This window comes from Carassius auratus, chromosome 46 (assembly GCF_003368295.1).
Source record: "Carassius auratus strain Wakin chromosome 46, ASM336829v1, whole genome shotgun sequence".
Taxonomy (NCBI): domain Eukaryota; kingdom Metazoa; phylum Chordata; class Actinopteri; order Cypriniformes; family Cyprinidae; genus Carassius; species Carassius auratus.
The window spans coordinates 8,307,081-8,329,109 of NC_039288.1; the positions used below are offsets into that span (position 1 = coordinate 8,307,081).

The window sequence follows — 22,029 nt, forward strand, 5'->3', positions numbered from 1 at the left end:
ATTGTGGTATTATTTTTGATTTATCCTTTATTATTTGTTGTAGGCTTGTCTTACCAGGTTGGTATCATTGATACTGCCACAGTAGGACTTATTTGCAACTGACTGAGACCTGCATTTTGTGCCTTTGCATTCCCATCCGAAACTATAGAAATTGCTTTAATTGTGCTCCGAGCATTCTTGTAAGATATTCTTCGTAGGGTGTACTCTACTATGTCCTTGTACTTTTGTCCAACATGCCAACATGGTCTTGACCCTCCTAATACGCAGTGGCATCTCTCCTGTCTCCACCTGTAATGCAGACACTGGTGATGATCTAAACGCTCCAGATCAAACCCGGAGTACCTGTTCCACACTTTTGCATTCAGAGCCAGCATGCTGCTTTTGAAATAAATATGTCATTTATGTTGTTGTAGATGAGTTATTACTGTCTACATGTCAGTTTTGGGGTTGACATCACTGTATTTAATATGCCACTATACCTGTGTGACTGAAAGTTTCACACTAAGATACTTTATACCAAAGTGCACCACATTTTCCCTAATGTTTACATTAAATAAAGATGGGCTTTTTGAAAACATATTCAATTGGTTAGCCTATATTATTATAAATAGATTAGTATTATGCATAATTATTATTCTACACAAACACCCAAGACAATCGTTTTTACATTTAAAGATGCATTTGCTGTAAATTAAGTCTATTTGTATAGTATTTAATCTCAGCTGGTTGATTCAGTTCTGAATATTCATCTTTATTGTAGTCACTAATAATATAACATACCCAAAGCATTGATATTCAGAAAGATGAAGCGTTTTTCGCTGCTCTCTCCTGATTCACTCACACAACACACCATAAAAAAAAATAATAATAAAAAAAAATAATAAAACACTCCATGCCGCATTTCATTCAGCTGGATTCAAACTCATTGTCCGATATATGTTAATAGCCTATAATGAATGATTTGGCAATCAAAAACAACAGAGTTCGTTCTGAATAAATGTATCTGAATTAAATATATTTTATCCATTTCACTTCCGGTAAGGATCAGCCAGCCAAAATAAAAGCTACAATACAACGTTTGATTTTCGAAGGTGATGCTCATCTGAACCAGGTCATTACGTCTTCTTATTAATATTTTTGTTGCTGACGAGTGTGTTTCTTCACTGTGGTAAAATCGCTCTTCACAGCATATAATAATACCTCGGCATATCATAATGAAATAAAAGTATCCTGATGTTCAGTACTTTTTGGCTTATGTATTTATAACATTTACATTTTTTTTTTATTTACATTTATAAAATGTAGAAATTTTGTTTCGAAAAGTGTCTAGTTGTTTTTATGTATATGGTATAAAACATGTAATAATGAATAGGGCTAATGGATATTCTCAAACATTGCATTAAATGGGACTAAAATAAGAAAGAAACTTTCGTTCACAATCAAATTTAGTAAACCTGAAGAAAACATACCAATGCTAGTAATTATTATTATTACTATTACTATTATTATTATATTTTGCATTATATTAGAAACAGCACGACATTCAGTTACATTGGTATACATTACAGTTCTTAAGTAAATGTACTTTATAAATGTGCATGCCAGCGCAAAATGCTGGTCAAAATTATAGACTTATATAAATTATGACTTAATTGTGAAATTGTGACTTAACTACACTGGCGTTATGCAGACCGTTGGAGTAAAAAATGATTGTTGGAAAATTCACACCGGATATGCACATTTACATTTGATAGCCAGACACTTGTCATGTCAAAGGAGCAATAGAAAACAGTCCAGTCATGACAAAATGGCGAGCGGAGTTGGAAGTGAGTATTGCTCTCTATATTTTCATCATACACATGCATGTACGGCGTATGTCCTGCATGGTGCGGAGGGCAGATTGTAATTGATGGATGTCAAGCGCGTGCATAATGGATTCAGCGGTGCGCGTGCATGTTGCGGGATTCGACACGCAGAAGTCATGATAACAGTTATGACGCTCATTGGTCGAAATCACTGGACACTTTACAGAAATGACACATTTATTACTAGCTTTCGTGAGCACATCACATTCCCCATCTATTAGAGGAATGTGAGATACCGATGATGTGTCGACCATCTAAAACGGCATCATTATTAGATGTCAAGCTGCCCACCCACTGTTGTATAATGCGTCTCACAGCGCAACACAGATGTGTGTGTGAATGCTGTTTACACGTGAAATGCTTTCTTCGCTTTATATCCTGTCTTTTTATTCTTTGGACAGAACATAAATTGCTGTTGGGCCCCACAGAGCCATGGTCAGTTAGGGAAAAGCTGTGCCTCGCCTCGTCTGTCATGAAAAGTGGAGACCAAAACTGGTGATTGTTTTAATATATATATATATATATATATATATATATATATATATATATATATATATATATATATATATATATATATATATATATATATATATATATATATATTTTTTTTTTTTTTTCCCACATGTGTATCACTGCTTTAATCTAGTGGTTCTCAACCTTTTGGACTCCAAAATTGTCCCAAACAGTATTCGAAGGCCCCACGACTATTTCATTTTTTTTTTTTTTTTTTTTTTTTGAGCTTGGCATAACTAGAAAAATGTAAATTTAGTATCAAAATATCTTTATTTATAGTTGTTTTGGCTTATTTTAGTGCTTGCTTTGTTCCAAATGTATGCATAATTATGTTTCCTTTATGTATCATTTAAAGTAATTTATAGTATGTAAGATATTCGGTTTACAAGAGCTCATATGGTATTTTCCTAATAAATATAAATAATTGCATAATTTTTTTTTACATTCCAAAATATTAAGTGCCTTAAATAAGCACCAGCAAGAAACTTTAATTCACATCTGATACCATTTTTTTTTTTTTTTTATATACCATAACTAGAAATATGTAAATTTAACTTATTTATTTCCATTAATTGAGAACCCCTGGTTTAATTTCAGTAAAGCAAATCTGGCTTTCCTCAAATCAGGCTAATTTAACATGCGGTATCACAGTCATGTGTTTTGTAAATGGTTGTTGTTCCAGGGTGTCTGTGAGCCGAGCCATTAAGCCGTTTGCAGAACCTGGACGCCCTCCTGACTGGTTCTCTCAAAAGGTATCAGGAGAGCAGTAGAGAAATCTAATGACATGGGAAACTTTAAGGAATAATTCAACCAAAACTTTACATTTGCTGACAATTTACTCTCAGGCCCTTCAAGATGTAGATAAGTTTGTTTCTTCATTGGAACAGATTTGGAAAAATGTAGCATTACATCATTTGCTCACTAACAGATCCTCTACAGTGAATGGGTGCCGTCAGAATGAGAGTCCAAGCAGTTGATAAAAACATCAATCCTGCAAGAAACAAGTCCTCCATTCATAATATTGCTCTGCATTATAATTTTGGGTGGACTATCCCTTTAAGGATGAATTCATTAAACATTATGTGATATATACTTTAACACACTCTCTCTTTCTTCACAGCATTGTGCATCACAATACTCTGAGCTCCTGGAGACAACCGAGGCCCCAAAGTGAGTCCACTTTCTGTTCATTTGCCTTCCAACATCCACATCGTTTCTGACAGCACTTAATGGTGCACGTTTTCAGGAGAAAGCGAGGTGAAAAGGGGGAGGTGGTTGAGACGGTGGAAGACGTTATTGTTCGTAGGTTGACAGCGGAGAGAATAGAGGAGTTGAAGCGACTGATCAAGGACACACAAGAGAAGCACAGGTACCAAATGTTCACATGCTTTACATGGACCAACAGCTGCCTTCTGCTGACTTTAACTCTGTTCCTGTGTCCCTTTAGGAAACTGAAGAGAGAAACTGAGCTCATCCAGGCCGGACATCTGGACTTTAAACTTGAGGAGCTATGGGAGGAAATTGTACGGTAAGAATCACTCTACCAGGTTTATCCATCGCCAACTCAGGCAGTTTTATCTGTAAATATACCACATTTTAAGGAATAGTTTCACCCCAAATGGTCATTTATATGATTTATTATTTCTATGCTATTTTTATTTTTTTATTTTATATTATATTTTATTTAGTTATAAAATATATATATATATATTTTATTCACATCAGTTCATAGTGACTTTCATTATTTTCCACACATAAAGCTATCCTATGCAAATCATATCAATATAGCACATGGTCATATATTTATATACTGTTGTATTATTTATTAATATTTTGAGTTTTTATTTGTATATTTTAAGTTTTCATTTTACTTTTAGTTTTAATAAGATTGTTAAGTGCCTCTTTAAATTTTATTTAGCTTAATTGTTTTAGTATTAGTAACTGAAATGCCTTTATTTACATTTTTTTTTTAGGTTTTTCAGTTTTTCCTCTAATATTTATCTATATGATTTTATTTCAGCTTCATTTCAGTTATCGATTTTTAATTGTTTTAGTTAAGAGTATGCAACAATGCAACAAAAAGAAGCTGTGTAAATAATCACAGAATGTTCATTTTGATGAACTATCCATTTAAGATTGCAAGTGTATTTTTGTCAGTTTAATGATTTCAATTCTGTATGTCCATTAGGAGCAGAAAACAAGAGGAGGAGGAAGCTGAAGTGAAAAGAAAGGCCACAGATGCAGAGTACCAGGGTATGTAAAGAAAGCCCACAAAGTGTCATTAGCATTGATTGGTTTGGTCACGTTGTCTTAAAGAGATGATGATGAATGCATATTTAAGCATTTATCTGAGATTCTATAGGAGAAAAAACGCTATTCATAAATGTAGTTCCAGTTAATCATAAATGCTTAATAGTAAGAGCTGTTGATCTTTTTTTTATCAGCCAGGCAGGCAGTGAAGAACACTCCTAAACGTGTGGCCAGTGTGACAGTGCGCTCCCCCATTGGGGCCTGCTCTCCGAGCCTGGACTTTCCTACTGGAGACCCATCTGAAGATCCTAGCACAACGGTGTGTTTCTTTGTTTTGAATTTTTAGATTTTAATTCTTCAATTTGAATTTGTCATTTATTTTAACAATCATCCCTTCCCGGTGCAGGGGGCAGGATCAACAGTGTTTGTGCCCCTGACGGAGCTGCCAGGCCCTGGAGTGGTAGAGGCGAGTTTGGGGTCACTGCTAGATGAATCAACGCAGAAGAAGCTTTTGGGTCAGAAGATCACGCCGCCTCCCTCTCCTCTCCTGTCAGAACTGCTGAAGAAAGGCAGTCTTCTGCCCACCAGCCCCAGACTGGTCAGAATTCATCACATTTTGTCTTTAAAAAAACTGTAAAATATATTTTGGATAATTTTTAAAGGGGTCATATGATGTTGCTAAAAAGAACATTGTTTTGTGTTTTGAGTAATGCGATGTGTTTATACGGTTTAAAGCTACGGTAGGTAACTTTTGATGCTCTAGCGGTTAATAAACAGAACTGCTTTCATCTTGCGGAAGAACATCGAAGCCGGAACTACTTCTCTCTGTTTATGTCTATGAAGAATCACAACGGTACTGGGTTACTCCGCCGCGGCACCCCCGAAGCAATCTAAAATAGTCCGAATATAAACACTTATTATAGGTGCACCCTAGTGATTCAAGACAAGCTAAAAACACGGTTTGGAAAATGGATTCATGGTGTACTCGCTTATTATATACATTTTTCTACATTTTGAACACAAACAAAGTTACGGACCGCAGCTCTGATTGGTTGTTTCTTAACGGGAGCGATGTACTTCTGCAAATGGCAATAGGAGCTTGATTTTTTCACAGATTATCTGTCTCATAATCTACTGTCACGACATAATGACAGGTTTAACAAATATGTAAAAAATATATTTTTACAAAGATTACCTACTGCAGCTTTAAGGGTTAAAAAACACATATTTTCCAAATACTACACATTATTGTTTCTCCTCTATGCCCTGCCTTTCTGAAACGCATCGATTTTTACAAAACTCATCGTTCTGAAAAGTGAGGTGTGCTCTGATTGGTCAGCTATCCAGTGCATTGTGATTGGCTGAATACCTCAAGCGTGTGATGGAAAGTTATTTTCCACAATGACTGGAAATCCTGAGTAGTTTTGTCTTCAGTGTGGACACACAAATTTCTTGTCACTAGAATTTTCTTGTATCATGCCTGTTTATGACTGTTGGATTCTTTGTTATTGTTCAGATTTTTTGTCTTGTTTTTCAAATCTAGTCAAAATGTAAAGCAATCTAAAGAAAATCCTTATTGCAGGCAGTTGAGGGAGAATCTCCGTCGAGTCAACTTACAGGAAGTCATGATAATCAGATGATGACTTCTTCGCTCCCTGCCTCTCAGGCAGCGACAGGTATGAATTCACTCACACACTCATGATATGGGTATCTCTTCCAGCTTAACACCTAGCCTGCTCTCTCTGTGCACCGTGTGTGTGTGTGTGTGTGTGCCGCATGTGTCTCAGGTGCTCCCACACTGTCTCGTCTGCTGGAGGCTGGCCGCGCCCAATTTCCCTCTCAGCTGAGCTCATTGGCCACTGCAGACTCCGCCCTCAGCGCTGCCGCCTCTGCAGTGGACCCCGCTGTCCCGCTCGGCACAGGTCTCTAGACTGTACACAATGTCTTATCCTTCTCCCATCTTTAGATCATAGCTGATGTGTTAACTATTTTGTACCCTTGCTCAACTGTCTCTTGTTTGTTTGGTTTGTTGGAAGAGAAATGTTTGTCTAAACGTCTGAAGTGGGTTTGATATGTGTCGAATACTTTAAACAGGAGGTGACGGAGCCCCCATGGCTTCAGTGGATAATAAGGAGGCAGTTTTAGGGGAAGAGGACCTGGTGACTGTGTCCTATATGGCAGAGGAGCTGGACTTAGAGACAGTCGGGGACATCATAGCCATTATTGAAGAGAAGGTAAATCAGACATCACATTTCATCTTTTTATTATTATTATATTACATTCTTGATGTCCACTTTAATATTTTTGTGTGCCAATGTCATATTTTTAATATACAATATTTAATATTTCATGTTATTTGGTAAAAATACAGCAAATAAGTTACAAAATAAGTAATGTTTTATTTTGTGATATATTTTCTAAATTTTTATTTATTCCTGTGATGGTAAAGCTGAATTTTCTTCACGCATTACTTCAGTCCATGATCCATTGGGAATTGTTCTAATATGCTGATTTTGTGCTCAAGAAACATTGCTTATTATTAACAATGTTTTTTCAGGATTCTTTGATGATTAGAAAGTTCAAAACAACAATATTAAGTGAAAGAAATATTTTTTAACAATGTCTTTACTGTCAATTTTTAATGTAATGCATCCTTGCTGAATATAAGAAGTTAAAAAAATTACTGAATAAAAAAGTTTATGATAATGTTTATATTATAGTACTTATGTATAAGAAATTAGGATTTTTATTTTAAAGAAAAGGAAATAGAAATGGTGCACAATAGTACCTCAGTAGTTAGGATGAGCTAGGCTTTCAAGAACAACATTATGGATAGATAATAATGAAACAAATGATTTTTAAATATGTAGGATTTCCAAGTTTGAAAACATGAGAAAAAAAAAAAAAGAAAAAAAGATTTGTAAGACAAAATCAGTTTTCTAAATCTACTTAGGATTTTTTTCGTTGAGGTACAATATCTGTCATTTGAATACAAAGAAAACAGTAAACGGAGCAGAAATCTATAAATAAAATATCAAAGCGGATCAAACTAGTTGATATTACAGAAAAACACGATTATCCATTAAAACATTACCACTCAAATCTTTCCATCTGTCTGATGTTCCTGGAATAGTCCAGCAAAAAAAAAAAAAAAAAACATTTTTGTGTTGACAAAGGGTGATGAGAATGCGGAGGCGCTGGATGCTGCAGCGGTGGAAGCCGCTCTGTCTCTGTGTGAGGACACGGGTCACAACCTGTCAGGTACCTGGGAGCCCGACCCCTTCAGGCCCATTGGCCCCGAGCCCTCCAGCACTTCAGAGGACTTAGACCCACATTCTCTGCATCTGTTAGAGGGGAAGCGAGAGGGTCTTGACATCTGTGGCTCCAGCAGTGGCTGTGCACAGGAGTACACGACACCCTCCACCACTGTCCCCTCTGTTCCTCAAGACCCCACTCCAACAGCGGGAGCCCATTCAGACCCAGATGCCCTCAGACAAGAGCACACTGACGAGGCCCAGGATGGGCAGCCAGAATCACTGCATGCTGTGATCAAAAGTGAGGCTGATGAATGGACACGGTCTCAATCAGGTACTCCACATTTTGCTTTTACACCAGGGCAAATTAGTTAAATGGTTTGAATGTGGTGAAAGTGGACATTGTACACTACTGTTCGAAATGTAGGATGAGTATATTTTGTTTTCAATTACATTTTTTATTAAGGGATGTAGATTTCTAGTCTAAATATATATTTTAAAAACGTATTATTCATCCAAAAATCCACAAAAAAAATCACAGTTTCCTCAAAAACATGAAGCAGCATTTACATTTAAAAAAATATTGAAATAGAAAACATTTATTTTGAATTTTAATAATATTTCACAATACACAAATACTGTTTAAAAAAACTTACCCCATACTTCAATACACTTTTAATTTCTATTTATGGGAATAAAGTCAAAGATATTTACTGTCCAAATAAAAAACAAACAAGAAAACAAATGAAATTCTTAAAAAGAAAACCTTAGTTTGGCATAGTTCTTTATTAGCATTTCTTAGGGGGGAAATAGTTCTGTTCAAATGTTCAAGATAAAACATAAAACGGGAAATTATCAGTAAGTTTTAAGACAAGACAATGATAGTTTAGTTTGTAAAATAGCAAGTGGTGTGACCTCCCCAAAATCATATTTATAAGACATAAATCATAATACTTGTGAAAGGAAAATATATGTATACCTTAAATGTGTATTTAAAACATTTTGTTGGATAATGACAGGATGTTTACATTCAAGTCATTAAATGTTCCGTTCTCTTCCAGATACACGGTCAGAAGATGACCCTGTGATAAAACAGCACTCAAAGGTGTGGTGATGCTGTGACTGTGTGCATACGCTAACACATAATGTACCACCCACGAGTACATATAGGCCCGGAAACCATTAACTCTGCCCTCTTTAGTATTTCTTTTACACTCCTCGTTAACAGGAAGTGAAAGAGGAGGCCGTGAGTGATGCGGAGGAGGGCAGTGTGTCAGAGATGAAAGCTGGATTAGAAGGGGATGGAGTGGAGGATTGTGGGGGAGAAGAGGATGGAGAAGGAGTATATCTCTCAGAGCCTGAGGGGGAAACCGAGTTGGATCCTCCGGCCAGCGAGAGCGAGGACGGATACAGCATGCACACGGCGTCCTCTTCTGTACAGCTCCACACAACTGCAGACTCCATTCCCAGCAGCCCTGCCTCCTCACAGTTGTATGTGCCAAAACTACACATAATTAAGGAACGTTCACACTTAGTCTGATTTTAAATAGTTCTGGTGATTATGATTATACTTACATTTTTTTTTTTTTAAAGGAATAGTTCACCCAAAATGAAAATCTGCTTCAAATCTACTCTCAGGCCATCCAACATGTTGACGAGTTTGTTTCATCACTGGAACAGAATTGGCTAAATTCAGCATTCCATTACTTGCTCACCAATGGGATCCTCTGCAGTGAATGGGTGCCGTCATAATGAGCGTCCAGACAGTTGAAAAAAACATTGCAATAATTGTCAAGTTATCCACACGATTCCAGTCCATCAATTAACATATTGTTAAGCGAGAAGCTGCGTGTTAGTAAGAAACTGATCCATCAAAGTATTTTTATGTTAAACCATTGCTTTTGGCCAAAATATGAGTCCATAATCCATAATAATGCTTCCTCCAGTCCATGTCCTGTTGTGCTCTCACATCAAAATCTACTGACATATTTGTTTAGAACTATTTTCTCATATAAATGGTGCTTGATCTGTGCATATTTCTCTCCCAAATCCGACTTTTCACCGGAGAAAGCAATATTATGGACGTGACTCATGTTTTAGCTGGAAGCAACAATTTCAAGTTTAAAATGCTTAATAATTAATTAGTTTATTACAAACATGCAGCCTTTTTTTTTCTTCCACAAGACGTTAACTAATGGACTAGATTCGTGTGGATTACTAGTGGATTATTGTGATGTTTTTTTTTTTATCAGCTGTTTGGACTCTCATGTTGACGGCACCCATTCACTGCAGAGCATCCGTTAATGAACAAGATGCTAAATTTCTCCAAATCTGTTCAGATGAAGAAACAAATTCATCTAAATCTTGGATGGCCTGAGGGAGAGTAAAATTTTCATGCGTGAGTGAACTATTCCTTTAATACTTTTTTGGTGTCATTTAGTCACATCGGACTTGGTGTAAACAGACTCTAATGTGCAATTATGCAACATGCTATTATTACATAATGCTTTCAACTTCATCCTCCTCAGCTCTATCTGCAGTGAAGATCAAGAAGCAATTCAGGCTCAGAAGATCTGGAAGAAAGCCATTATGTTGGTGTGGCGAGCAGCAGCCAATCACAGGTGAGAGTCTTCATTACTTGTTCCAAACCTCGCCCCCTTTTATCTGAAAGCCTCGGTTCTGCGCAGCCAGAATGATTAAACCGAGTGGTCATTTTAAACAGGTATGCAAATGTCTTCCTGCAACCGGTGACGGATGACATCGCCCCTGGTTACCACAGTATTGTTCACAGGTGAGACGGAATTGTTGAAGGCAAATTCAAAGGGTTAGCAATGAGGAATCCAATTGTCCTTGATGATTTGCAATAAAAAAGTAATTACAAAGTCTTTGTGACACTTTTGGGCCTTTAGGCCAATGGATCTGTCCACCATCAAGAAGAACATTGAGAACGGGCTGATCCGGACCACAGCTGAGTTCCAGCGCGACATCATGCTGATGTTCCAGAATGCAGTGATGTACAACAGCTCGGACCATGATGTGTTCCACATGGCCGTGGAGATGCAGAGGGACGTTCTGGAGCAGATCCAGCAGTTTCTGGCCACACAGTTGATCATGCAGACCTCGGAATCGGGCATCAGTGCCAAGAGCCTGCGTGGGAGAGACGCCAACCGCAAACAGGACCCCAGTGACAAGGTGGGATGCTTTATATGCCATAGCATTTGACACTTTTGCACATCAGAATATTCTCGATAACTAATATTATAATATTCAGATCTTTCTGTTCTTGTCTTCTTGAAGGCAACATCCTCCTTTAAACTGCTTTTGCATTTGAGTGTGTATTCGACCTTTTGTCTTCTCACAGGACTGTGTTCCTATGGCCTCTCCTGCATTCCTTCTCTCTCTCTTTGTAAGTATCCTGTCTGCTTCTCTTACCCCTTATCAGATATTACAGATATTTTGAAGAATGTTGATAACTAACAGTCGCTGGCAGTCATTAAGCCATTAAAAATACTACGAAAGTCAATGGCTACCTGCAACTCTTTGGTTATCAACATTCTTTAAACTGAACAAGAATTTTCATTTTGGGGCGAAGTTAGAGCATTTTTGTTTATTGGAGACTACTGGCTATTTTTTTATATACCATAGTTGTCAGATTTTATGTTCTGTTTAACATATATTTAAAAGTGATCTGGAAAAGCTGCTGTAAAAAATAGATGGGGAAAAAAGTGACTTTGACTCATTCTCTTCCTGCAGGACGGGGGTACCAGGGGGCGACGCTGTGCTATTGAAGCAGACCTGAAGATGAAGAAATGAGCTGCCAGTGGGTGGATTCCTCTGAAACCATAATAAGTGACTGAGTGATGAAGACAGCGTAGGAAAGTGTGTCTGAACTATATCGCTAACACACTTAAACAGAGTTCGTAAGGGTTTCACTGGAGCGTGGTGTTTAGGATTGGACAACGATGGGACTGTCTGAAAACCTGTGCATATATGTCTGTGTATGTAATTTTGTGAGGTGAGTGTTGTGTAGTACTAAATATTTGTTTTGTGTACAAATAGTGCCTTTATAGGTATTGGTGAATGACCGATCGAAAGGACAAAAAGTTTAAATTAAAATGCCTTCCTATGTAAGAACAAGGTTACTGACATTTTATCCTGTTTTCACTCCCTGCCATAATTCTGTATTCTTGTGCTGTTCCAGACTAAATTACTTTTTTTTTTCCGTTTTTTACTTAGATTTTAAATAATGTTCACACATGTAACAGATGAGGACCAAGGACTTTCAAGCAACAAAAAAGAAAAGAAAAAAATCTATTAAAAAAAGCATCATAAAAAGAGCTCACATGACTTGTGTGCTATATTGAATGGATTCTGAAGCCTTAAGGTAGACTGATGTGAGGAACGGTGAAATGAGAACACAATAGCTGTATCGACAGATCTTTTCTTCAAGATTGTGACACATCGGAGTAAAACTGATGATCAGTAATGAAAACTAAATGTAGGGCAGGAACTTGGCTCAAACCATTGGTTGTTAACTGGATGGAGAAAGATGGGAATGCAAGCTTGTAGTCGATTGTACGGAAAGGACTGGATTTAAGAAGATGATATGATTGAAGGAATCTGATTGAGCTCTAATTCACCAGAAGATTGGGCTGAGCCTGAGACACATTGATTAAAACGACAAAAACTATAAAACCAAGATTCTGATATGATCACCTCTTCCTGACTATTTGATTTGGTCAGTATTTGGAGAACACAACGTATAAAAGCACACAACTTGTGAGAATCACAGACCACAGAGAATCCATGTGTGTTTAATGATTTATTTAAGCGGCACAAAAATGCACTCAATCCAAACAAAAACTTCCAGCAGTTTGTGGACCGCATGGAAACAAGATCAGAATACCACCAGTTACAGACTCTCCTAGTCACATCCAAACACACCATTTCATCCCGAATGAGCGGACGCTTCATGTAGCACTTCAGAACGTCTTAGCCTTCATGCTCAAATTTGTGCTAAAGATATATTATATTATAGTATGTTATATAGAGAACATAGTGTTCACTGAAATGAGGTAAAACATTAATTGTAGTTTAAAACAGATGCTCAGTAACTGTTATTTGCCTAGTTATAATTACGAATATTAAACTGTGTCAGTAACACCTTCGAACAATAACAAGGCAGGAAGAATGCATGGATGGATGCATGCAATAACATAAGTAGTTAAGACGAATAAAGTGCCAAAAATATAAATCTAACACCGCAGATTAATAATTCTGATGTAATGACATTTAGCATTTTTGTCAGTGCACTTAACAGTTTTACCTTCTTCACAAAAACAAAAAACAAAAAAAAACCATAGCTTAAAAACAGTTGCCTTTAAATGTCCAAAACATATAGCACTGTAACAAAGGACCAAAAAACTAATTTAATGTACACATGGGGCTTTTTAAATTTGCTACGTACAGAGAGCTTTGAAAAGCTGTAGTGGTCTATATCCCTGTTTTTAGAACCGTTTGTTTCCAAAAACAAAAAAAAATCGCTTTCTATTAAAAGTTTAATTCACAGCACAAATTCAGAAAAAAAACATTAATTAAATATGTTATTATATAAGTTAAATTCCTATTAACAATTAGCTTAAATGCAACAAATAAACGACAAGCACTACCTTTAATCCTGTCGGCCAGCCTGGAGTCGGTGCTCCTTAATGTAAGGAAAAAATATACCAGGCGCTCGCACAAATTAACATCTCACACACACGCAGTTGTGCATCGCAGCTGAATCAGATGAGACAAAAGCCGTCAGACTTCACCCCATTCATGGATGAAAGGCACAAATGCTCAAGCGAAAATCAGCTTGGACTCCTGCGATATCCTTCCTTTCCCCTTCCCAAAAAGGTGACCCACCCAAGTAAATTGAAATATATAACCAATACTAAAAGCTCTTTGATTAGGTAGACCATGCTGTCTGGGTGGGCGGCGCTGCCTCAGTCTCCTCTCTGTCGGCCCATGAAGCGGTGCAGCTTTTCACAGTGATCCAGCTTCATGGTCTCGGCCTTCTGCTTCAGCCGCTCGTCTCGGTACAGCTGGCCCAGATGAGCTAGATCAGATTCTGAAACAAAACAACATAGCTTTAGTGATACAGGGGTTTCTATTACAGAGCCATGACCTAATGAATGAGAAGACGTCTCACTCTGTTGCTTCTCTTTCCAGCAGCTGCTCTGTAGATGGTCAACATAGTCACTCTCAATAGTCTTCTCCAGCTCTTCCAGGGCAGAGCCGCGGTATTCTTTCTCAAAACTCTTATCCACATAGTATGGCACACCCATGTGCTGGGTTTCTCTAGACACCACCAACCCCATGGACCTGTGAGACAGAGAGCACGTGTCAGGTCTTTTCTTAAAGTGGATGTTTTGAACTATGTGTCATGATTGGCTTACGGTTTGTAGAAGAGGCTGTAGGAAGGGTTGGTGGCCATCAGCTGAGTGAATACAGAGATCAGAATGAGCACGAGCACCGGCAGCAGCTGCAGCAGAGCTGTGAAGTTGTTCTGCATGGAGACAAACAGGAACAAGTATTGAGATGGACCCTGTTTACAGCATGGAAGTCAGAAACAGAATGAAGGTGAGGTCAACTGAGTGAAATTTCCAAGACCAAAAAAGTCTATCAATAGTGTAGCGGTAAGTAGTAAGTTTTTTTTTTTAAATCAAACCGCTTTCTCTTGGTCAATCCAGTAGCAACTTGAACCCAGTGTAAAATCTGCATGTCAAAATCTTTTGCCCTCACTCGAAATTACTGCCTGTGCAGCTGTGTCTTTTGAGTCAATGACTGTAATATTAAAAATACATAAATGCTATTCATACATCAACTTGAGTATATCAACAATGAACGTGTTCTACGATGAACAGGTTTTCACATTTCTGAATTAAAATTGATTTCTGTTCTTATAGCAAAGAATTAGCCTCACTAAAATGATGGAAATTAAAAACTTTAAATAGTTAAACTGTTTTCTTTAACTGCATTACTGCTTATTAATAAAAAAAAAAAACTATATATTAAAATAAAGTAAACAAGAAATGATTTCATGCAGATGACATCATAACACCACATAACATTCAATGTCCCTACTTAAAAAAATATATATATTTAAAAAGCATTTTGGAAAAGAATGGTAACATTTAAGAATATATATATATATTTTTTTTAAATGTAATTTTTTTTATGTCAAGGCATTAAATGTAGTTTTTCAAAACCATATGCAATTTATTATGACACGTATTTGTGATCTGCTCTTATTTGAAGACTGGTCTTGTTTTAGCCCATAACTTGTGTGCTCACCTATACGATCAAGCAATCATAAGATAAGTCACCTGACTGTGGCTCTCCTCCACCTCTTCCTCCCGTCTCTCATTCGCCCGGCGTCTGCGGGGCTGGTAATAATGAGAGTAGGAAGCTCCTCGGTTGGTATATACATGGATGTTGCCTGCATGAGGATAAGACTTGCTTGTTTTATGAAATATGTGACGGAAAGATTTAGCTTGCATTGTATTCATTATTGGAACATAGAAATGTTCCAAATGAAACTACACATTGCAATGAATGAAAACGATTTCCTTAGCTGTAATGCTTTTCTTAAAGAGGTTCAGACCTGTAGGAAACCTGCCCCCGAAGAAGATGTTAAAGAGCTCCTCTGGAGAGATGTCAGCCTCAAAGTCTCGACCGAAGGTGCGGTGGTGTCCGTATGCATGAGTAGGCTGGGCTGAAGTATGACTGGATGTCTCTGCAGGGCCCTGCTCCCCACACTGATCATATTGCTGCCTTTTCTCTGGGTTACTGAGCACCGCATATGCATTGCCTATAGCTGAACACAGAACAGGATATAACAATGTGAGGGCAGTAAGAGATCTTTTATGCTCGCCAGGGCTATATATATATTTGATAAAAACAAAATACAATAATATTGTGAACTGTTTCTAATTTAATATGTTTTCAAATGGAATTTATTCCCAGGGGTTAGAGCACATGCAAAGCATCCAATGACTGTGACATATTTAACATTTGAAAGGATACTATGGCAAAGTTATTGCTTTCTTTATTCAAACTGATTTTCTTTTTCATGAATATATGATTGACCTGAATAATGAATGCTGTATCATACATTTGGAAAATTTTGAGCTATATCACTGATTACCGACATCCTAGTAATTTGCTATTTTTTTGTAACACAAACAGACCTAAGTGAAAACCAGGCTTTACTATGACTATTTCTATACGATGAGTAATATAAGCAATAATAATTGGCTTAAATAAAATATCAAACCAAGAATTGACATGATTGTATTGAACAACACTGTTAAAATACATAATCTAATATGCCTATGCATAATATGAACATAACCAATTTAAAACAAATACCTGCAGAGGGCGTCAACGGCCTGGTGACGTTTAACTTTACAGCGTGATTAAACAATGTTTAAATCAATTACATTTTAATATTTGGCCACATGCAGAAATGTTTATGTTGAAATCACGATGTACAATAATACAATACATATTTAGACATAGGTTGATGCATTCTCCTGTGTTGGCAAAGGTTTATAAATGATTTACGTTACAAATCTAGTGAGATAATGCACACGGTTTTTCCAGATGACGTTAAGCAATTCAAATTCACAGCGTATACAGAGGAAGAGTTTAAGCCCTTTCACACATACAGTCTTCACTGGTAAAGTTACATTATCAGATCATGTGTGAACAAGACCTTTTCAAAAATCCCGTTAAATATTATCTGGAAATCATATCGTTCTTATGGAGATTACATGATTACACTGAGCTGTTTACAAAGCTATGTGACTTTATAATTGGTTTTACCTTTTTTTTTTTTTTATGTACATAGGATTATTTTTTTCTGCAGACCAACACTGCGCGCTGGAAATCCGGCACAGTGCCGGAGAACTAAAAGCCCTATATTCCTGTGCTTTCAAGTCTGAATGTTCAGTGTCACATGGTTTTTCCGAAATCATCTAATATGCTAATTTGGTGCTCAACAACATTTTTTTATTATCCATGCTAGAAAATAAAATAGAAACATCAAAACAAGAACATTTATATATAAATTTTTTTGCATCAATCAAAAGTATTTAGTAATAACTTAAAAACATATTTACTGAATAAAGTATTAATTTCTTTTAAAGGCGAATAGAACTGACCCTAAACTTTTTACCATCAGCAGTGGTCATAACATATTTGAGATACCTTTAAAAGCTTCGGTTGCTCCAGGGGCACAGTTCTTATCTGGGTGGAAGCGTAACGCCAGCTTCCTATAGGACTTCTTCAGGTCGTCATCACTGGCATCCTTTGGCACCCCCAGAATCTCATAGAAGTCTCTGCATCTTTTTATCCTGCACAGGTTTAGGCATAGATAAACAAACAATGACTGACTTCTCATTTGTGGGTGACTACTCATGCCAGTATGGGGAAGTCGTGGCCTAATGGTAAGAGATTTGAACTCGTAATCCAAAGGTTGCAAGTTCGAGTCTCAGTCCGTCAGGAATTTAGGTGGAGGGAGTGAATGTACAGCGCTCTCTTCACCCTCAATGGAGCAAGGCACTGAACCCCAACTGCTCCCTGGGCACCACAGCATGAATGGCTGCCCACTGCTCAGAGTGTGTGCACTTTGGATGGGTTAAATGCATAGCACGAAATCTGAGTATGGGTCACCATACTTGGCTGCATGTCACGTCACTTTCAGTACCTGAGCACTCCTTGCCGCTGCTCCTCCGTGTAGCTCTTCTTGTCATCGCCGGATCCCTCTGCTCTCTCTTGAGTACTGGGCCGCTGATGTGGAGCTGGGCCATCATCTTCAGGGTTTCTCCAGCCGGGTGGAGGTGTGAAGGTACGCTCTTCTTCAGGGGGAGTGCCCCCATTCTTCACAATGGCATCAATCAGTACTAATGAGAGAAATCAGAGAGACATTTTAAACTGATTGTAGTGACTTTATTTACTAGCAATTACAGTAAATTATACATAATTACATGCAACTAATCCTAACCCAAACCTAACCCCTATGTACATGTTGTTATTGCTCAATAATTGAAAGCGTAAAAAAAGATCAAATAAAATAAAAACTAAAAATCATGTATTATTTAGTATCAGGACTTAACAGTAAGGTTTTTTTTCCCGCTGATCCCCCATATCTATTAACAGGATTTCTGCAAGTTTTATGAAGATGGATTTAAGACTTTTTAAAGAGCTTTTTACAACCAATTAAAGAAAATTTAAGGACCAAATTGAAGGGAGCACTATACATCAACATGTTCTCTAAATGTAAGTGTCTATGGAGAACACAGTGAGTTACATTAGCAACACTTCAGAGTTTGACTTTGAGAATATGACCTTGAGAATATAACCAATCTCCATTGCTTTATTTATTTTACACACACACAGCTAGAATATGGAAACAACTTTCATTGTACCTTCTGATTAACAAAACAGAGGTGTTAATTATAGGACCTTAAAACGCTACATGTAATAACGTAGAACGCGGTCTAAGACTTGATGGCTGCTCTGTCAATTCTTCGTCATCAGTTAGGAACCTAGGTGTGCAATTTGCTAGCAATCTTTCCTTAGAAAGCCACGTTTCTTGCATTGGTAAAACTGCATTTTCCAATCTCAAAAATATATCTAAATTATGGCCTATGCTCTCAATGTCAAATGCAGAAATGTTAATCCATGCATTTATGACTTCAAGGTTAGACTATTGTAATGCTTTATTGGGTGGTTGTTCTGCACGCTTGGTAAACAAACTACAGCTAGTCCAAAATGCAGCAGCAAGAGTTCTTACTAGAACCAGGAAGTATGACCATATTAGCCCGGTCCTGTCCACACTGCACTGGCTCTCTATCAAACATCGTATAGATTTTTAAATATTACTTATAAAGCCCTGAATGGTTTAGCACCTCAGTATTTGAATGAGCTCCTGTTACATTATAATCCTCTACGTCCGCTGCGTTCTCAAAACTCAGGCAATTTGATAATACCTAGAATATCAAAATCATCTGCGGGCGGCAGATCCTTTTCCTATTTGGCGCCTAAACTCTGGAATAACCTATCTAACATTGTTCGGGAGGCAGACACACTCTTGCAGTTTAAATCTAGATTAAAGAACCATCTCTTTAACCTGGCTTACACATAACATACTAATATCCTTTTAATTTTTTTATTTTTAGGCTGCATTAATTAGGTAAACGGGAACCCGAAACACTCTAGATGCCATAGAAGAATGGCATCTACGCTAATATTTGTCTGTTTCTCTCTTGTTCCGAGGTCACCGTGGCCACCAGATCCAGTCTGTATCCAGATCAGAAGGTCACTGCAGTCGCCCGGATCCAGTACGTATCCAGACCAGATGGTGGATCAGCACCTAGAAAGGACCTTTACTGCCATGAAAGACAGCGGAGACCAGAACAACAAGAGCCCCAGATACAGATCCCCTGTAAAGACCTTGTCTCAGAGGAGCACCAGGACAAGACCACAGGAAACAGATGATTCTTCTGTTCAATCTGACTGCAGCCTGGAATTGAACTACTGGTTTCGTCTGGTCAGAGGAGAACTGGCCCCCCAACTGAGTCTGATTTCTCTCAAGGTTTTTTTCTCCATTCTGTCACCGATGGAGTTTCGGTTCCTTGCCGCTCTTGGCTTTGGCTTGCTTAGTTGGGGTCACTTCATTTACAGCGATATCATTTGACTTGATTGTAAACAAATACACTATTTAAACTGAACAGAGATGACATAATTGAATTCAATGATGAACTGCCTTTAACTGTCATTTTGCATTATTGACACACTGTTTCCCTAATGAATGTTGTTCAGTTGCTTTGACGCAATCCTTTTTGTTTAAAGCGCTATATAAATAAAGGCGACTAGACCACACAACACACTGAACACACAGCACAAATGTGATGTTCTTCATTTGTTTTTGTTTTTTATTTCAGTGCAAATGTTAAAAATTCTTAAATTAAAAATATATGCAAACATGAACTGCATGTATAATAATAAAAAAAAGATCAAATATCTACCAATATATGCTAAATTCACTTATTTTAAAGGGAAATCCATGTTTCATACCCCAGATATTTGTCCTTGTTCCATAAACTCACTTAATTAAGTTCATTTCTCAAACGAGACTTCTAATCTTCATTTTGCATCTCAAGTAAAATTATCTTGATTTAAAATATAGACATAGTTAATTTTTTGCAGTCTATGCAACATTTCATGCCATAACTTGAATTTATGACATTATGCTCTAGTCTCAAAACTTTTTAAGGCCTTAATTTATGGAAAGACAAATTAAGAGTTTTTAAGACCCTCAGAAATAAATAAAAATAAGACCAAAAAAATTTTTTGGGTCCCACTGATTTCTGCTGTATTTTGGCCAGACAATGGAAGTCAGTGGTTCCTAACATTTTTCTAAATACTTTTATTTTGCGATCTGCAGAAGAAAGAAAAACATAGGGGTTTGGACCGGAACCACATGAGGGTAAGTTACAAGTTTTTCATTTTAGATTTTAAAAAAACTGAAAAAAATCTGAATTATACACCTTATCATACAAGTAATTTTTTTTTCTTTCTTAAGACTGAATTACAACAGGGACGTGTTTCACAATATCAGTCTCCACAGCGATGCACCACAGCTTTCAAAACGTCGCATGTCAGATATTTTCAACCCTTGAAGACCCAAACCCATCGCTGACCTGAGGACAGATTATATAACACACAACACCACGACGCTGCACTTTCTATTTCAGTGCACTGACCAAACACACCTGATTTGTCAATCAAAGTACAACAGCAATGATACAAACCTCTGGCCCGGGTGCTCGGGTAGATCTTCTGCGCCTCATACAGCAGCTGTAAGGCTTTCTCTTTGCGACCTGACCGCAAACACAGCTTGGCTTTCTCTATCAGCCTGTCAGACTCCTCTCGGTCCATCCCAAACGGTGACATTTCAAGCAACGACACCTCCACAAACCCGCATAAATGACGACAGTGAACGAACAGGACCAAAAAAATCAAAACAAAGCGTGTTTGACTGTAAAGACGACAAGCAATGTTGTTGACATGAAGCTAAATCTAGTGCGTTATGCTAATGCAACCAAAACAATTTAACTTCCGATGTTAAACATCTTCCACTATCTTAACGGACACCGCGACTTAGATATTAATTAATCAAAAAAAATTTATGTTTAACCCTCTGTAATAGATTTGGCTTCGTTACTGTAAAATGTGCGAGAAAGACAGAAATACAATACTGCTTGAAACCTCCTCCATCTCTAAACGGAAGCGGAAACGCATGATGAAATGGACTACAACTCTTTTAATGTCTATGACTACAACCCAAACAGCCAATTAGAAGGCGACATTCCTTGCCGTAAATGGCATGGTGGCAATACCATAAAAATCCTAAACTGGCACTCGGCAATAATGAGTGCCGATGCAGTAGTGGTTGTTATTTGTTAGATAAATATAAGCTTTCACTGAACACAATGACCTTGTACGTTTAGATTAAAATTGTTAACGAACTTCTTAAAAAAAAAACATGTCGCTAGGGTAGGCTACGTTACAGCACACACACGCACACGCACACGCACACAACCCTACTGATTGTCGAATTTTAAGGAATGCACATCATTTTCAAGATGAAAGGACTGCCTGTCGTCCTCTTGTGGCTGTAACAAGGAATAGGATTTGTCCTCCGGTATCATATCTTGAACACATTCTGATGAGAGCCAACTCAAAAGCTCAAAAGCACTTTTCATTAATATCAGCTAAGGTCAAGTGAACGTGTATAAATACACAAATTCAATTACACAATTACAGGTGCATCTCAATAAATTAGAATTTTGTGGAAAAGTTAATTTCAGTAATTCAACTCAAACTGTGAAACTCATGTTTTAAATAAATTCAGTGCACACAGACGGAAGTAGTTTAAGTCTTTGGTTCTTTTAATTTTTATGATTTTGGATCACATTTAACAAAAATCTCAACAAATTAGAATATGGTGACATGTCAATCAGCTAATCAACTCAAAACACCTGCAAAGATTTCCTGAGTCTTCTAAATGGTATCTCAGTTTGGTTCACTAGGCT

At 37.4% G+C, this 22,029-nt stretch overlaps 2 protein-coding genes across 3 annotated transcripts; one reads left to right on the forward strand and one right to left on the reverse strand.

The window, feature by feature from the left end:
• The first annotated feature begins 1,742 nt into the window (after positions 1-1,742).
• brd8a (bromodomain containing 8a) lies at positions 1,743-12,574 on the forward strand. Of its 2 annotated transcripts, XR_003278775.1 has the most exons (21): positions 1,743-1,826; positions 2,267-2,360; positions 3,061-3,130; positions 3,499-3,548; positions 3,625-3,747; positions 3,826-3,906; positions 4,567-4,631; positions 4,823-4,947; positions 5,035-5,226; positions 6,211-6,304; positions 6,416-6,550; positions 6,723-6,862; positions 7,805-8,216; positions 8,944-8,987; positions 9,111-9,373; positions 10,411-10,503; positions 10,605-10,673; positions 10,792-11,074; positions 11,244-11,288; positions 11,636-11,897; positions 12,119-12,574. XR_003278775.1 is itself a non-coding variant. In XM_026234591.1 (20 exons), the coding sequence occupies exons 1-20, from the start codon at positions 1,808-1,810 to the stop codon at positions 11,693-11,695; spliced, it is 2,457 nt and encodes an 818-aa protein (XP_026090376.1). In that variant the 5' UTR covers positions 1,743-1,807; the 3' UTR covers positions 11,696-12,574. The 2 variants fall into 2 exon arrangements, 1 of the variants encoding a protein (XP_026090376.1); XM_026234591.1 differs by having other exon boundaries at positions 11,636-12,574.
• Positions 12,575-12,696: 122 nt separating this feature from the next.
• LOC113064065 (dnaJ homolog subfamily C member 18-like) lies at positions 12,697-21,235 on the reverse strand. The gene is made up of 8 exons (XM_026234592.1): positions 20,746-21,235; positions 17,637-17,832; positions 17,138-17,283; positions 15,531-15,743; positions 15,253-15,365; positions 14,323-14,432; positions 14,076-14,248; positions 12,697-13,994 (listed from the first exon to the last, which is right to left on the reverse strand). The coding sequence occupies exons 1-8, from the start codon at positions 20,885-20,887 to the stop codon at positions 13,870-13,872; spliced, it is 1,218 nt and encodes a 405-aa protein (XP_026090377.1). The 5' UTR covers positions 20,888-21,235; the 3' UTR covers positions 12,697-13,869.
• Between the last annotated feature and the right edge of the window lie 794 nt (positions 21,236-22,029).

Bases quoted from the DNA above. Each gene is read 5' to 3' on its own strand.
- LOC113064065 (XM_026234592.1), bottom strand. From the start codon at position 20,887: ATGTCACCGTTTGGGATGGACCGAGAGGAGTCTGACAGGCTGATAGAG. The intron at 17,284-17,636 runs GTACTGAAAGTG...AAACCTGTGCAG, and splicing joins CAGCGGCAAGGAGTGCTCAG to GATAAAAAGATGCAGAGACT. The intron at 14,249-14,322 runs GTAAGCCAATCA...TCTGTCTCACAG, and splicing joins TACAGCCTCTTCTACAAACC to GTCCATGGGGTTGGTGGTGT.
- brd8a (XM_026234591.1), top strand. The intron at 2,361-3,060 runs GTGATTGTTTTA...TTGTTGTTCCAG, and splicing joins AAAAGTGGAGACCAAAACTG to GGTGTCTGTGAGCCGAGCCA. The intron at 10,504-10,604 runs GTGAGAGTCTTC...CATTTTAAACAG, and splicing joins CGAGCAGCAGCCAATCACAG to GTATGCAAATGTCTTCCTGC.